Source organism: Semicossyphus pulcher, unplaced genomic scaffold, assembly GCF_022749685.1.
Source record: "Semicossyphus pulcher isolate SPU_LCO1_2020_fin unplaced genomic scaffold, fSemPul1.0.p SCAF_12, whole genome shotgun sequence".
NCBI lineage: Eukaryota > Metazoa > Chordata > Actinopteri > Labriformes > Labridae > Semicossyphus > Semicossyphus pulcher.
In genome coordinates this window covers 13,707,372-13,724,038 of record NW_027211626.1, presented here as the reverse complement: position 1 = coordinate 13,724,038, position 16,667 = coordinate 13,707,372, and the positions used below count along the sequence as shown (strand labels likewise).

General features: G+C 40.9%; 1 protein-coding gene across 1 annotated transcript in view; it reads right to left on the bottom strand.

Annotated features, from left to right (window-relative positions):
• arid5b (AT-rich interaction domain 5B) overlaps positions 1–16,667 on the bottom strand; it is a 78,224-nt gene that overhangs the window by 21,518 nt on the left and 40,039 nt on the right. Inside the window, exon 5 of the mRNA XM_069659165.1 lies at positions 448–611. Coding sequence (XP_069515266.1) covers positions 448–611 — 164 coding nt within the window. The remainder of the gene's footprint in view (positions 1–447; positions 612–16,667) is intronic.

Sequence of the window (16,667 nt, the reverse complement as noted above, 5' to 3'; positions counted from 1 at the left end):
AAAACTATTTCTATCATCATGTAAAAAAAACACTTTATAATCCTATAAAATAAAATTCACGTCCCCAAAATAGGATAATCTCTGTTATTAAAAACGTTTTATGTAGTTCTGTTAGCCCATCCCTCTCTTGTAGACAGTCAGTACACCCGCGTCACACTCAACTGACCCTTAATGAAACATGTGGCCCTCACAGTCCCATGTTACTGCATGTACTATACAGTTTGTAACACTGCCGCTGCTGTGTCTCATAGTGAATCATCGAAACTGAAATGTTGCAGCCTTGTTCTGTAACTAAAGATAAGCAGACAACCTGCAGAGCAACATAAGTTGAGGTGTCAAATGTCATTATCGCAGAACAGAAAGGAGGCTTTCGGTAAATGCTTTATTTATAGTCATCTTACTAATCCTTTGTCTCATTATATTTCTTTGTTTCGGTAATTGTCTTACCTTGGCCGTTGTTTTGCTCTCCGGGCTGCAGGGGTCCTGTGCTGCCACTGCTGTCGACCCCTGTGTGGACCCCGATGACCCTTGACCCTGAGCCTGACTGTGGGAGTCCCTCCTCTGAGAGATGGATAGCTTCTTCTTCCGGGGTCGCCCCTTCAGGTTGGGAGCTGAGGGACAGAAAGCCGAGACAATGAGAGATCAGTTTCACTGTTGCGGCTCCGTGTGATTAAATTATTATGTTTTTGTTGCCAAGTGTGATGATTTTATCTTAAAACAATGTTATTACACAACACTTGAGAGGAAGAATTAAAGACAGATGAACATGTTTAAATGCATTTCCTCGCTGGAAAGGTTGAGGACGGAGGCTATGACGGGAACATTTACAATCAGGGAAAGGAATTTCACAGGCCTGCTAGCCTGTAGCTAATTATTTTTAAACTGGATTAGTGCAACATTGTGCTGAATGGGGTAGCAGGCTGCCAAATTGCTCCAATATGCTAGTAAACACAATCCTCAAGTTCCCTCTTAGCCTGAAAGAGAAACTGTTATTTGAATTCAGACAGATGTATTTTTGAGATTTCCAATGAGGGCGCCGTAACAGTTGAGCAATTAGCAAAATACTGTAAATGACAGAAGCGGGTTAACCCACAAACCCACAAAAGGGGAGACAGTTTCTGCAAAGGAAAATATTTGATACAGATGCTACAAAAACTCAGAGCCTGTGTGTTTCTTTCCACCGCAACAACATATCACATATGGCTACGTTCTTGTTTTTCAGCATCATAAAGAATTACATTATACTACAGATATACCACCGATCATCATCTGTTTAGCCTGCTCATGTCTTCTTAAAGCTGAACGCTGTTAATTAAAAACACATGAACCTGCCTGATAGGAACTCTTTGTTTGAAAGGCTGGCAGATATAATTGCTCAGTTCACATTACACACACAATAAAGTATTTAAGCCCTCCAAGTCCTTTGTACACCCACGTTTATGTCAACCCGCGACTGTAATGTAACTTCTTGGCAGAGAGCCTTGCCTCCACGCAGCAACACAAACAGAGATAAGCTCAAAGGAGAGAGAGAGAGAGAGAGAGAAAGAGAGAGAGAGAAACTTCAAATAATCCAAGTTCAGTCACGTATTTCACAGCGTCAACATTCTTTCTCTCCATCTGCAATGACAATTAAATCACATCCAAGGTTGTTCTCTGCCAAAAGGCCTGTGTGATTATTTTTGTCGGATCAAATTCCCATCAAGAAAATGTTACAATAACACTGGAGCTGAATAAAAAACCGAGAGGCAGTCATTAAAAAGGGTAAAATGATCACGACTCAGCAACCTATCACTTCATGTTGTTATTTTCACAAACACTGCTCTGTGGCGAAACAGCGCAGGGAAAATTCCAAGGGCATTTGTTGTGCATTTGTCATCCCTCTGGCACTGAAACAAGTTTTCAACACTGTAATCTTTACTTAGAAAGCTCTGGGTGTGTTTCTGCCTCTGATGATTTCTCACTCTGCCTCTTTTATTCTGCCAATTACTCATTAATGCAGAGAAATTACATAAACCCTGTGATTTATTTATATAGTTATGTCTACTCTTAAAGGGACGGAAACATAAGCTGCACATATCATAGCATTTATAGCCTAAGCTAATGCTATGTTGTTAGACTAAACAAACCATGAATAGTCTAAGTCTAAGCAAACATTACTGTACACAGTGCATTATAAACACAAACAAAACATTATGTGACTGTAACTTCTGTTTGCAGATTTATTCATTAACATGTGACTTGTTTTCACAAAGGTTGCATAGGTTTCATCGAGGTCACACTCCCACTGCGGTGCTGTTTTTAGTCCAATCACTAACCCCCCTGACACCCAACACCGAGTTACATAACCTGCCTGTCTGTTTACATTTTTCATCAGGTCAAATACTGCTGCGTAAGAAAACGCTGCAATTACAGCCCAAAAAAAAAAAAACGCTGCTGCATAACACGCGGCGACACGACAGCGAGCGAGTTTAAATTCATTGACTTATTGATAGAGGACAACCCGACACGCAGTCAAACAGCCAAAAGTAGATGTTGCTGGAAAACGGAGGTCAAATGGTGCATTCGAGTATTTTTGTAAACACACACACGAGCAGGCACACAAGGTTAAGCGCTGTGCAATCTTTCCGTGCTGCGGAACTGCTGATGTGCTCTCCTCGTGGCAGGAGTTGCATAAGGGAGGAGTCATCAGCTTTAGAATAACACAAAGAAAAAATCAAACAACGCGCTGACTCTGTGCAGATTGATTTTCTCGATGGAAACATTTATGGACATTTATAGTCTGTAAAAAAACAAAGCCAACATCACAAGGTAATGATTTTTACAGCACCCTGGGGGATGGGGTATTTTTACTACTCTGTGGGCATTAAGTGTTTTTGTCAATGTACTAGAAAAGAAAGAGATCATTTAAGTACACATGATACTACCCTCCACAGGCCTAAATTGGGCGCTCTAGTCTTTCACCAAAAATGGCTGCTAAAAAAAGTTCCTTTTTGCTTCCCATCGAGTTACTTATTTGTCAGTCTGTGGCTTTTCTGCTTATCTGGGCTGCTGACATGACTTGGAGACGTGCCATGAAGTGACCGGTGGACTCTTGCCTGCTCCTTCAGTAACCCCAGAGGGCAAACGGTGCCCACATGTACCCACACACACACACAAACGTAAGCACACACACTGCTTATGAAGTTGAACAAAATCCTGGATCACAGCTTGTCAGGGGGGAGGCGAGGCCACGCAAACGCACACATTTATATATAAATACAGGTGAGGGGTATTCCCTGGGGTGTCAATCCATCATGTCTTGTCACAGAGCACAACCCCCGAGTCACAGAAGTCCCGACGACGTCAGCAGCGAAACGCACAACCTGACAACTTGATCTCCGGATGCAGACGAACGCTCTCGGCTCTTAACAGCTTTACAACACGCCTTTGTCTAATAATTTCTTTCCCCCCTCAGATTCAATTAAATACAGCCCTAATACCTCTGTTTCATTGCCATTCAGTTGATGTCCCTGATAATGAAAAAGTCATTAGAGGCAGCTCAGGAAGGGTTCTGACGGTCCTATGCATCAACAGAGTGGAGCCACAGGGAACCCCGACAAAATGGACTGATTGATTGAGAGGCTGCTGGGACTGGAGAGACGTATCAAGGCGACTGGAGGATTCAGCTGATGGATACCTCGGTTGATAAGGCTCACACAATTGACAGGGAAAAAGCTCAATACCTACATGTGTTGACTTAATGATCTTCTCTTTAAAAATCCTCTTTAAAGTAGATGGAAAAATGTTTACTCTGATGCTACATAATTTATTTCAATCCAAAATTAAGAGCTCAGGGGTTTTTAAAAAACCCTTTGATGTATTTAAATAAATGGTAGACAACCCGAACTTTGATTTGACAGTTTGGAACAACTTCAATAATCTGTCACAACTACAGATGTGTGCAGTAGTCACTGTTTTTAGCCACCAAAGTGATGGTCGGTCAATTTGGTATATCTCTCAGGTGCAATTGTAATTAGGTGATGCTCTAACCTTGCTCAAAGTGTGTGAAAAAAGGACCAACATATATCAGCCTCCATTGTAAGGTGTGTTTAGTGCTACTTAGCTAATGTTAGCATGCTAACATGCTAAACTCAGATGCTGAACGTGGTCAATACTATACCTGCTTACAGTCACCATGTTAGCATTGTTATTGTAAGCCAGTTAGCATGTTGTGTCAGCATTTAGCTGACAATGTTATTTTTCAATAAAGAACATTGATTCCCTTCACTTTTCTACATTCTTCAACAAGACAAACAATCTTAAAGACCAGCTCCAGTCCTGTTTAAAGACATAAAATGCTGTTTGAAATAATAAATTGTGTCTGATATGTAAAATTCCCCAATCTGTTGAGTTCCTGCCCACTATGCAAATATCCAACCACCCTCTCCGTCATAGAAAACAAGACACGTCTCTGCCATCGTTTAGTGGCAACTTGTTGAAACTTAGCTAGCTTGAAACGTAGTAATTTATAGTAGTAATGTTAACATTAGTAGTCAGTAGTGAGTTTGCAAAAGTTTCGATGACGGTTAAAGCTGGCTCGTGTATCGCCAAAGTGGTTGCCACAGGTTGCGCATAATGATATGCATAGAGCCCCCTCATCCATTAAGGTTGAACACTGGATTTTCACTGGAGGGGGCCTTTAAGCTAAGCTAGCAGCTCAGTGAGGCTGTATTTTTAACAGTGGTGCTTTAGCTAAATGCTAACACAGCAAGCTAATATTGAAAAAATAAGAGTTCCTGCACTCCTTAGTGTAGAAAAACGTAAATCACTTCAGGGTAAACATTATTAATTACAGACAAAACAACTCCAGTCCAACATCAGGATATAAAACCTGCTGAGCTCCATTACAAACATTATGTGTAAATTGAATATTGACGTCTTTATAGACGCAATGGCTGTTCTGACTCACCACACATGAGCCAGCTAGATTAAATAGGTGTTATCCCCTATGCAGACACAATGTGACTTGCTTACTAACTATGGAACAACCTATCAATCTGCACTTTCATCAAACAAAACACCCACTCCAGTCTTCACTCACACTCTTAATTCAACAGTTTAACTTCAACTTCCTCTTAACATAATGAGGTCCAAGTTCAAACAAAAAGGTGAAGGACGAGGGGGAGGAGGAGGATGAGTGAGGCATGACTAGAACAAGTTGAGGTTAGGTGAAAAACATGTTTTGACATATTTTGTCGTCTCACTTGGTTGGAAATTCACTAAAGAGACCTGGCTGACACCCACTCAGCAATTATCAGCCAAGCTCACAGCCAAAGGTAACATTCATGTTGCAATACAGGGGGGTGTGCACAGTACACAATGTCCCCCAGGACACAACAGAATACAATCACCGCACAATTATGCAATCTTGAATCACTTTCTATACGAACACCTGTCGCAATGAGATGAGGAAAATCTTTTACGCAAGAGTACCATGCTAGAAGAGGATCATACTAAGATGTTGTAATATACAAAACAAATCAAATGCTGAAGCACAAACCAGCCATTTAAACAAAGTGCACGGTCACATTTTAAGTCAGTTAAGCAGCACAGAGACGTTGATGAATAGTTAATAAGAGTTTCTTTGTTGTAATCGATTTGTAATCTCCAGGAGAGATCCACTCAGTCAATTTGAAGTCACTCCTTAATGAGTTACACGGTGAAAGGGCAGAGGACTTAAAGGATTCTTAACCAAACACAGTGTAAAACAGCGTGCGAGTGCAGACCACAGCTTCAGGACAAATAAATATCCGCGCAGGTGAGAAACAAATCCTCCGCTGGGATGGATTTGTAAAACGAAACTCTACCTGTAAACACGCCCACACGCAGACAAAGAGGGCCACTCAGTTCAGGCGTGCAGGGTTACAGAGGAGCGTTGGAAATTTACAACCAGTCATAAAACATATGGCACCGTGACGGGCATTATTTAAACTATAAAGCACAGAGCAGATGCTTTTTTTATGTATGTAAAAAAGGAGAAGGAGAACTTCCTAGATGGAAAACAGAAGCAAAATTTAGTAGCTTAAATTAGAGTCAAACTAAATGTGATTCATGAGATTTAAAATATGATTTTAAGGAACAATAACGCCACGAGGAAGAAATGTGAACCAAAGAAAAGAAAATATATAGAATACTGAATAAAACCTGTCAAATCACATTATCACATTATCTGATGCAACTGTAACGACACAGACTTTAATCCGTAGAGCAGCAGAGCATTAAATGTGTGATCAGTGAAGTGATATTACACTTTGGTGGAACATTTTAACTCCACTGGAGGCGCAGGGATGTGACGAGGGAGGCTCCAAAGCAGCAAGGCAGCCGTACCAGAGAGACAACAAAAAAAAAAAGGCAGCGATGAGTGATGTCTCAGCCAGGAGTGACAGGCGACGGCGCGTCTTCACTACACATCAAAGAGCTCAGAGGTTGGAGGGATTTCAAGTATTTCTGCTCAAGGACTGCTTGTTTCTGACCAAGTTGTTTCTATTGCATTAAGAAACATGTGCAAGCTGTGTGTTTTCTTTGTTTGTGAAATATGTTACACATAACTCTGATCAAAAGGTTCTTGCACAAGGTGTCAGACCCGCATCAGTGAAAGCACAAAAACCTTACCATACATATTATGTATTCTATTATCTACTTTTACTTAATAGAACTTTAAATGAGGGGAATTTGCACTACAAACTAGTTCTACATCATTTACACAAGGAAGTTATTTCCCCTGGACATTTATATAGTTCTCTCTTCCTCCTTACTGTCTAAATTTAAATGGCTTAAAAACATTACATCTCTAAAAATGATTCTGTCCAGCTCTTTAAATCCAGAAGATATAAGAGATGAGTTCCTGAAAATGTTGATAACATTCATCTTTTTTTCACTTTGCAATATTACTGGAAAATCCTGGTAGATTTTTATTGTTGTGACTGTTCCAGCTATGAGTCATACTGACTTTGCACTCACCACCTCGGGGAACATAACACCTGTAAAACAATGTCAACCAGCAGAACCTTTTAAAGCATTTTACTCAACCTTCAATTTTGCATAAACTTCACATTAATCACAGCTTTTGACCCGTAAGTAGAGCCCTATGCAGCCACTTTTCTAATTATGTTGTTAGATGTATGGATGGCAGAAGGATTGTTATTTGCTCAAGGTTGAAGGTTCTCTGTGGAGTTTGTTTTTTAAATCTCTATTGAGCTGTGTTTTCATGAGTGGGTCCACATTTTCTTTGTCTCATGTACCCTTCTTTTTGTGATACATTGTAGCCAATGGTTTCCCACTATAATGATCTATAGGTGGCAGTAATGAGCCAAGAAAGCAGCGATGTCAGCAAAAGTAGAGAAGAAGAACATAAGGTCTACTAAACCGTGACGTAAACAGTGCAGCCTTGACATGGAATGAGCTGCTAAATACCTACATCAACTTTAAAGGTCTTTTACAAACTGCCCTGAAGGCAACATGTTGCTATTTTACATATCCTTGATTTTAGATGCAATGTGTTACAGATATCGCTGGTATGCCTCTTTCTCTTCTATTTGGAATTGGTTTCTTTCATGTATTTCAGGTGATGTGTGAAAAACTTCCCTTTTTGACTTACTGTATCTTAAAGGGCCAGTTTGCCGATTTTCAACCTCAGTTCTATCGCACTATTATGGGGAACTAATGCCATTATGGTAGAAAGCTCTCTGCCTGTGGAGGACGCTATCCGCCTCTCCAATGGGCCCTGGAAAACCTCCGCCAGACTTTGTAAAATGCACCATCTGGCGGAGGCCAGGGAGCTCGCTAAACTACACTTCCACAATCTAGGACGCCCGCCTCTAATGTCTCGTTCAAAATCGTCAGGAAATGTAGACTGCAGACCCAAAGTTTTTTTAGACAATCCACCGGTATATTCCCGTATTTCGGATTCTGTACCGCTCTGAGCCATTGCCTGCAGCGATCAATGTCCTGGACTGGAAAACGGTAGTATTTCACTCTGCTGTTCCTTTCAAAGGGAGGGGCACAATGCACGCTGGGTGTTGTAGGAATGTAGAATGGGCGAAACCACGAGCTGTTTGTACAACTTTCTCCACAGCTATTGCGCAAATTTCAAATTACGGTGAACACCAGCTTTGACTGACAGCGGCTTTTTCCAGGGGAGAAATGCTTTTGTAAGATTAAAAGAAAGAAAAAATCCAAGCAATTACATAAGGAATCTTAACTAGAACTGTAAGCTTGTTTTTATCAACTGGCACTGCCATTATGTGTGTTTACAATGTAGATAATGCTATCTCACTCTAGTTGTTACTGGCTAGCTAGCTTACCGTAATGGACATAAAAGACAGGCATTTCATTTTTGCTGTGATCAGTGGGACACAATAAATGAGTAGGTGAAAGAGGAGAGAGCTCTGTTTGAGACAAAGAGTTCAAGACGAAGCACCTTGATCAATTTCAAAATTAATCACATATGGCAGTCAATATATACTAAGTAGTATTTGTGTTGACAGGCGTAACAACAGTCATTTTACATTTAGGACAGGGTCTACGCCAACCTAACTTTGGATGTCTAACTTTAGTTAGGATGCTTCTGTAGAAGCTGAATTCCTATCCTAAGATAAGGAAGGATTTTTTCCCAAACTAAAAATATTTCTATAATACCAAAAGTTCTAAATGTCATCCCAAGCAGAGATAAGATTAGATTTACGACCAAGAAAGATTCTGTAATGAGACCTCTGACTCCCTGGAAGAAGAGATCGTGTCAGTCAATGGGTCCCATCCTGGCTAAATAAAAGATAAATACAATTAAAATAAAGGATTTAAAATACACTCCGCTTTGTATTCAGCCTGTGTTTTCAATCTCAGCGATGCACACGGTTATATTTGCTGGGTAACACTGAATGCAAACATAACACCACGGGGCATGTTTAATATGAATATGGAAATAAGTAGCTCTCTTTCGTCATAGTTCCTCCTCTGATGTCTGAAACCAAAACTACACTCTTAATTTTCCGTATGTAAAGCAGTCACTACTGCCGCCTCTGTATCATTTTGCTGCTGACTGTAGTCACCGTCGCTTTTCACGTCCTCATATCAGACATTTCTGACGCGCTCATAATTCTCACTTTGTCACATCTGACAGCAGAGTTATTCCTCTGTTCCTGCGCTTCAGGCACGTTTCATTCGAGACGCACACTGACAGCATAGGAAAAAAAATTAATGAACAGTGATACTTCAAGCATCTCTATCACGGCAATCATCAAAAAATTACACAACGCGCCCACAGAGTGAGACAGAGTGTGTGGGTGGACAGAGAACACTGTTTTTATTAATCATCAAAACCTCCGCAGGTTGATAGATGATACAAGTGTTAATTAATTTCTCATAATTAAACAGAGGGGGAGATTATCATTGATAAAGTGTACAACATTTCACAGCTGAATATAAGAGTACACAGTTTCATATTAGGTCAACCTCAGGGGGGTTTAACATCAATAATGCTGGAGTATTTTCATCAGTTTTGTTATTTTCCTGCCTGTTTTTCGCCCCTGAATGCAACATAAGAAGATATTTATACACTGCTGTGGCTGAGAGCGATTCTGAATTTAATGAGGAATGCATTTGGCTGCTTCTTCGGCATGACAATGGATACTAGTTACTGTTATTACACAAACACATGCAGGTTTTTGCCAAGCCTTCAACAACAACAGTCTCACCTTCCAATATAACAGAGGGAGAGCAGAGTCACAGATAGAGAGAGAGAGAGACACAGATGGAGAGAAGAAGCAGTAAACACCAACAAGCAACCGGAGCGACAATTTAAATTTTTCACCCATGTTCAGAGTCAGTGAACAGCGGTGTGTTTGCAGGGAGCACCTGTATCAGGAACTCTCGTCCTGGCAACTGACACACAGGAAATCAGTGTAATACAAGGCTATTAGAGCATGCGCACGAGTAAAAGGAACGGATTAGTCCGGCTTGTTACTAAAGGAGCTCTAACAACAGTCCCCCCGAGGTGCAGCCGACTCATCCGCAGCTCCTCAACAGCTTCTTGTAAACAGTCTTTTCCTTCTTACAACACACAGCGACTTTATTTACTCAGCCTCAACCTCGCTTTTCAAAGGCAACACATATTACTAAAATGTTTTCATGTGTCAAAACCTGAAACGTTCAGGCTTGAGATATCTGTCTGAGATTTGTCTTTCCTAATACAATGCAGGTTAATTGCTTGTGATGCTAACAGCACTGAATGGAGTTTTTTAAGAGAGAGGTAGTGATACAAGTTGAAAACTAACACTAAGAAACAGGTGCCTACATTTTACATACAGCAGACAAAGAGTTTCTACTCGCCTTTTAGCTCTGTTTTGGTCTCTACCAAATAAATCACAGGCTCTTTAGCTGCTAAATGCTGCGTTATGTTCACCAGCTAGCCGCTTACTTTGTTGTCTGCTGTTTGGTGTTGAACAGGTAGCGTATAGTGGAGTAATTCAGACCTCTTTGGCTGGAAATGAGGCTCTGAGAGTGAATTAAAACAGTACATTTGTGACTCATAACACCAAAACAATGCGGTGAAAGATGCTAAAACGGTTAAGGGGGAACTATGGAGGTGGTTGATTGTTCTCACTATGAGCAATCCTCTGACACAGCTATTTCCTAACTGAAGAACGCAGCAGCCCAATTTGAACCTTTTTGAAGCTCAAAACTCGTCAACTCTTAAAGGAGAAGTTCGGTATTTTTAATTTGGGTGTCGAAATGACTCAAAGGAACAAAAACGTACCTCTGTCGTAGCCACAATACAATAGCTGCAACATAATCCCCCTGGGGCAATTGCATCTGATCAAAGTACATCCACTGAAAGTGCTTGTTTTTGCCACAGGCTCAGATTGTTACTCCAGGTGTCCTACAACATTACAGAAATGATCCCTACACAGATCGTCCTTTTTTAAAGAGTAATATCCTTTTTGTGTGACCAGAAACAGAAGTCTCGCTCAAGGAGAAGTCTCGCTCTGAAGTCTCGCAGGAGTTGAGGTGTTACCTGAACAAGGCGATGGTTAAAATCAGGTAAATATTCAGCCATGGCTTTTGAAATATATTCTTGCTGGCAGTCCTCTACGTAAACAAATCCTCTCTCCAACTCTAACTCACGTTTCCACCACCGTGTTCAGGTCACCACCAGTGAGACTTCAGAGCGAGACTTCTCCTTGAGTGAGACTTTCGTTTCCAACTTCCAAATTTGTATAAGTAGGGCCCAGGTTTAAAAATACCGAACATCTCCTTTAAGACTAGAAGAAGTATTTCCCAATACATTCTTTATTTTATAAACAAAATAATCCATGTAAAAGCAGGCCAAGGGCAATGCTGTGCAAATAAACAGTCCTTCTGCATACACATAACAGTTTGTTAGGCAACAAAATAAGAAAGTAAAATGGTCATTAGTACAATTTAGAATAAAAGCTTTATACATTTACCATAAACTACCTCTTGGGCCCACCTGCAGTACCTTCACGGCCCACTCTATGGGAATCACTGCTCTAAGAGACGATGACTTGCACCAAAAACTAATTTCCATTCACCTCCTTTGTGTTTGAGTGACAGAACCGCAAAACAAATGAAACATGGTCAGACACCATTTGTGCTAAGAGAAAAAAAATGTTTTGGTAAGTTGATTGGACCCATCCTTTCATCAAACTCTCCCTAACAGACTCCCGCGCCTTTATGCAGTATGAATATACATACATAATACATTGACAGTGCAAAGACAGCAATCCATGGGAGAATTTCTGGTTTGGGGATATTCTCACCAGATCTTTTCTCCTTGTTGCAACAGCTCTGACAACTCGTTCCACTCTATTTCCCAAACCCATCATTTCCTATACAAATACTGCATTATATCGGCTACAGTCTGTTTTTATTTTCCTCAAAGACGATTCCCTTTAGCCGTCTGACTGACAGCTGTGTGTGCATGCATCATTATCTCCTTCACAGAGCCTGTCTGTTGCCGTAGCCTGTGGCAGACCTCAATCACACAGTATTAGAAATGACTTCGGTTTCCACGGAGCGCCGCGCTCTTTGCCTAGTGCAGGTGCGCCGCACATTAAATGAACCAGTGGGATAAAGGTGAGTAGTTGTTCCAGCCACCTGGAACCACAGACATGTAAAATCAGGTACTTTGGGGCTAATAAGTTCATTTGATTTAGCTTGCGGAAGCCGAGACTTAATGAGAGAGCGAGAGTGTCGCTGATAATGTTCCTGTTCCTGGAAGCGGAGGTCATTCAGGCCAATAAACTGTTTGAATAAATGAAAGACAAATACAAACATGAATGTAAATGTAATCATTCTGAGAAGCAGCGACTACTTAAGCTCAACATTAGGATTCATTGTCTCCTTTATGTCATATAATATATGCTGTAAGGGGTAGAATAAAGTTGGATTAAAGAGAAGTCACTCCGATGTTTAATTTGGTTTAAAATGCTGGTCAGGTGTGTGGTTTCAGCATATAGTCAGACCCACAGTAGAGGGTCTATGCTAATGCCTTGGTAGATAGTGTGCAGTAGATAAATCATGTTTATAGACTGATGTCCTCGCTGAATATAACAAGATTGCTTCCAATTGCATCTAAATATGAGCTTTATGCACGCAAACACGCTGCATAATGAAATACGGCGCTCATGGATATGGAATAAAGAGTCTCGCTCGCCGTTTTTTAAACTGCAGCCCGCCACACGGACTATTATCTGGTGTTTATATTCTAATATGCGACTATAGTGTAAAAAAATGCTGCTTCTTTGTGTTGATCCCGACAATTTGTCAAATTTAAATTCAGCAGCACAAGTGAAATCAATTCTGCCCCCCTTCTTTCTCCTCCGCCTCTTTTTGACTTTCTCCCACTCTCCTGCGTCTCCTATCTATTCCTCTTTCCCTTTCTGTAATAATTATGCGAGCGGCAGCAAATGTAATTACAAAGAGGTGGGGTTGTGTGTGTGTGTGTGTGTGTGTGTGTGTGTGTGTGTGTGTTGGGGAGGTGGTGGTGGTGGGGGGGGGTATGATTGCTGTGCATGCACAACAAAATGCAACATTAAAAAGCTATTATCAGAAAAGGGAACGTTTTGGCAGATATACGGCGGAGGGCAGCTCCCGCCATATGTTTGTGGAGACGGGGACAACAAGTCAGGTAGTAATTATCAATCATCATCAGGAGAAGCTGTCAAAACGCTGCTAGGCCGGGCACGCTCTGACTGGCGTTGCCATGGAGACAAGCCCACGTACCGGCAAGTGTGTGTTTACCGGGACATTAAAAATACGCTCCCATATTTATATCTCGCACTCATAATATCGTGTAAACCGCTGTTGTAGTCTATTGAGGAGTGTTACGACGTGTGTGTGCGTGTGTGTGTGTGTGTGTGTGTGTGTGTGTGTATGGATTTCCTGCCAAGCCATACGAGGGAAAGAGATTTTTCAGGGATAAAATTGGGGATAATTTGAGGTTAAGGGTTTACTCAGATTTCCTTTCCTTCAGGATCAGGCATGTTAAGGGTTACAATTAGCAGATGGGTTTGTAAAGGGAATATTATCACCATATTAAGATGAATGTGTGTATATATGTGCACATAAATAATGCATTTGCCAGTAATGAGCTCATTCCTGTACACAGACTCTCCACTCAGACTGTCACTGTTAATACTCCTCACACGAGTGAAGAGGACATTCTCCCAAACCATCATGACTTTGTCAGTTTCAATTTTACATACTCCTTTTTCCTTTTTTTTGCACAGCCTAGTTCCACTTTACATACACCCGATGCTTCAAATCTAATTTCACTCCTTGTAATACAGGCTATTCAAAGTGCCAGTATTTCCAGAAGAGTGAACAGTAAGTGTGACTTTTCACAGAATCACACATGAGGAATGTTTCTGGAAGCTTTCCAGCAACAATGCTGCTTTCAGATGACAATCAATTTCCATGTGACCTCAATTCATTACCCTTCCAGGAATCCGGATTATTTTCAGATAAAATAAGCTGGAAATTAAATATATAACTAAGTAAACATGAAAGCAATTTAGTGGGGGGGGGAGTGGTGTAAGAGCAACATGAATTTTCCTGCTTTATTATGGCAGTCATTTGGAAAAAAAAAAAGAGGGGTAGTGCTCTTAATTCATTATTTGTGCGCTGTTGTGCATGCTCCCCCTGGGGAGAAGCAACATTACTCTTTCATCAGATCAAATGAAGCGAAGCCGTGCCGTTCCAGGAAGAGCCAATTAAACCGTTCAAAGAAGTTTATTATTGCGCTGGATTATGAAATCATTCTCATCGGATTCATTGGGGTGTGTGTTTCGACAGGGGTGTGAATGCGTGTACTCTGCCACCGCGAGAACTCATAAAAGATATGTCGACTCGAGGTTTCCATTTGCACAGTAAATAGAAAATTATGGTACGCAGTCACAGAGCCGCGTGTTTTACAGGAGAACTTTCACAGACTCAATTTATAGTGAAAATAAGCCGCGATTATCGGGAGGAAACCTTCCGTCTTTGGTGTCTGTTTTCTCCACCTCTTCCTTCCTTCACTCGTTCTTTCTTTCTCTGCCCGCCTCATGTGATCGCCTCATGATGGTAGCGTCACCTGTTAAGCACTTATTAGCACACATCGCATTCGAGACATGGCGGGGTTTAATCTCAGCCCAGATCCACTGACTGACACACACGCTGAGGAATGCAGTGACCTCTGACCCTAGGGGACTTAATAATATCACCAGGTATGTAGCTCAACACACACACACACATGCAGAGTGTAATTATGGCTGAAAAAAAACTCTTGGCAGAAGTCCTTTCTGGGTGTATTTAATCTGCAATAACTTGCTGCACTGCTTTGCTGTCGAGAAACAAGAAACTAATTCACTACAACACAAAACAAGCTGTAAATATCAAGCGAATGTGTCACTTGAGCTCGGGGAAGTAGCTCTTAATGGCTATTGTTCCAGCAGAGGAAATTGAAAAATAAATCCCATTTTGCAGAAAGAAATGTTAAGAGCACGCAGAGGGGACTGTCCCAAATACACGCCCTGTTGTTCCAGGAGTGCCAAATGTAAAACAGAGTCAAAGTTACATAATGTGGAGGGATTTGCTAAAAACGGGATAACCTTCAAACGCTTCCACATCATTGATACTGACAGACTGCAGCAACAACTCAGCAGGACCGCGGCTTTAAAAATACAGTATTTCAATTTGGCTTTTGGAGAGAGAGAGAGAGAGAGAGAGAGAGAGAGAAAGGGGAGGGAGGGGAGGGAGAGATGAAAGGGAGCAGTGGATAAGCTTCAAGGCTTATCCTATTCATTACTGGAGGAAAAAAAAAATCACAGCATCGACCTATAAATAAATGAATGCCAGGATAAACAAGAAGCCCAAACATCAATAAAACATATGTATTCTAATAGATCACGCTCTAGTTACACTTGATGGGATTGAGTCGACCAATGAGCCCAATCATGGGGACTTTATCATTTTGAAAAGCTACAAAGCAATAAGCCACGCTGATTATAAATAATCATCATTCCCAGGACAAAACAGGCCAATGGATACTTTCATCTTCATGTCCATTTTTCCTCGTTTGTATGGGAATGTATTGTTTTTTTAGGGATGTTTATTCTTACGATTTAAAAAAGAAACAAGCACTCTCATTAGTCTGATTGAATTTCATTATACTTTTTTTTTAAACGTATGACTAAAGCAGCTTCCAGCAATGACACCGTTAAGGTAGGCGTCCTATTTTCCCAAGGAATCTCTGCGTCATTTTGGTGGGAGAAAAAAAACAGGAAACATCAATCAAAGCCATGAGGTTCAGTGTAATCCTCACTTTGCTACTTTCATGTTTCAGCGTTGGGACAAAAAACAAAACGATATTTGACGTCACATGAGTTACACAAGCTCTTTTCAGAAACAACAAACTGCTACAACAAGCCTGTACTTGCAGACGAGTGAAAGATGCTCGACACTTAACCCGGCTATAGAGGGCTGAGCTGTTTCTTTGTAAACAGCGTCTACAGTTACACCTATGAGTCAGACGAGCTCGCGCCAGGTCGCAACATGCTGTTCTGTAATTTTTATTAGGGACATTCAGGAGGTGAATCACCCTTTTTAATATGAAAATATGACCCTAAATGTGTCTCTTTTACAGCTTCAAACTTTCCACATCTTTTTATCATGTAAATATAATCGTGCTCGATTGAAGCTACGCTCACCAGCACGGATTCTTCCACATTTTGACAAGTGTATTAATGGAATAATCATCCAAGCCATAATGAATGAGGTCGAGCCAGTCTGGTCAGCTGAAGTGTAAAGTAATTAAGAACAAGCTCCGCAGTTTATCACAGAAAAGAAAAAAAAATCGACATTTTGGTTCATCTTTTTATCTCCTGGCCTGTCAAGTTAATATTTAACACTAAAGAGGATAATTTTGTGCCTTTTCAGTTATTACACAATAACTTTAGTGTCACATTTCTAGGTTTTAATTTTCAATATTTGAGGCATTTCAGTTTGCTACGTCAAACCATCGTGCAGAGACATGAAATTTACCCAATGACTGATCCTTAACAGTTACAAACAGGAGCTAGTCTGGAAACCTTTATTACCAACAAAGTTCAGACAGAAAACTGTACCCT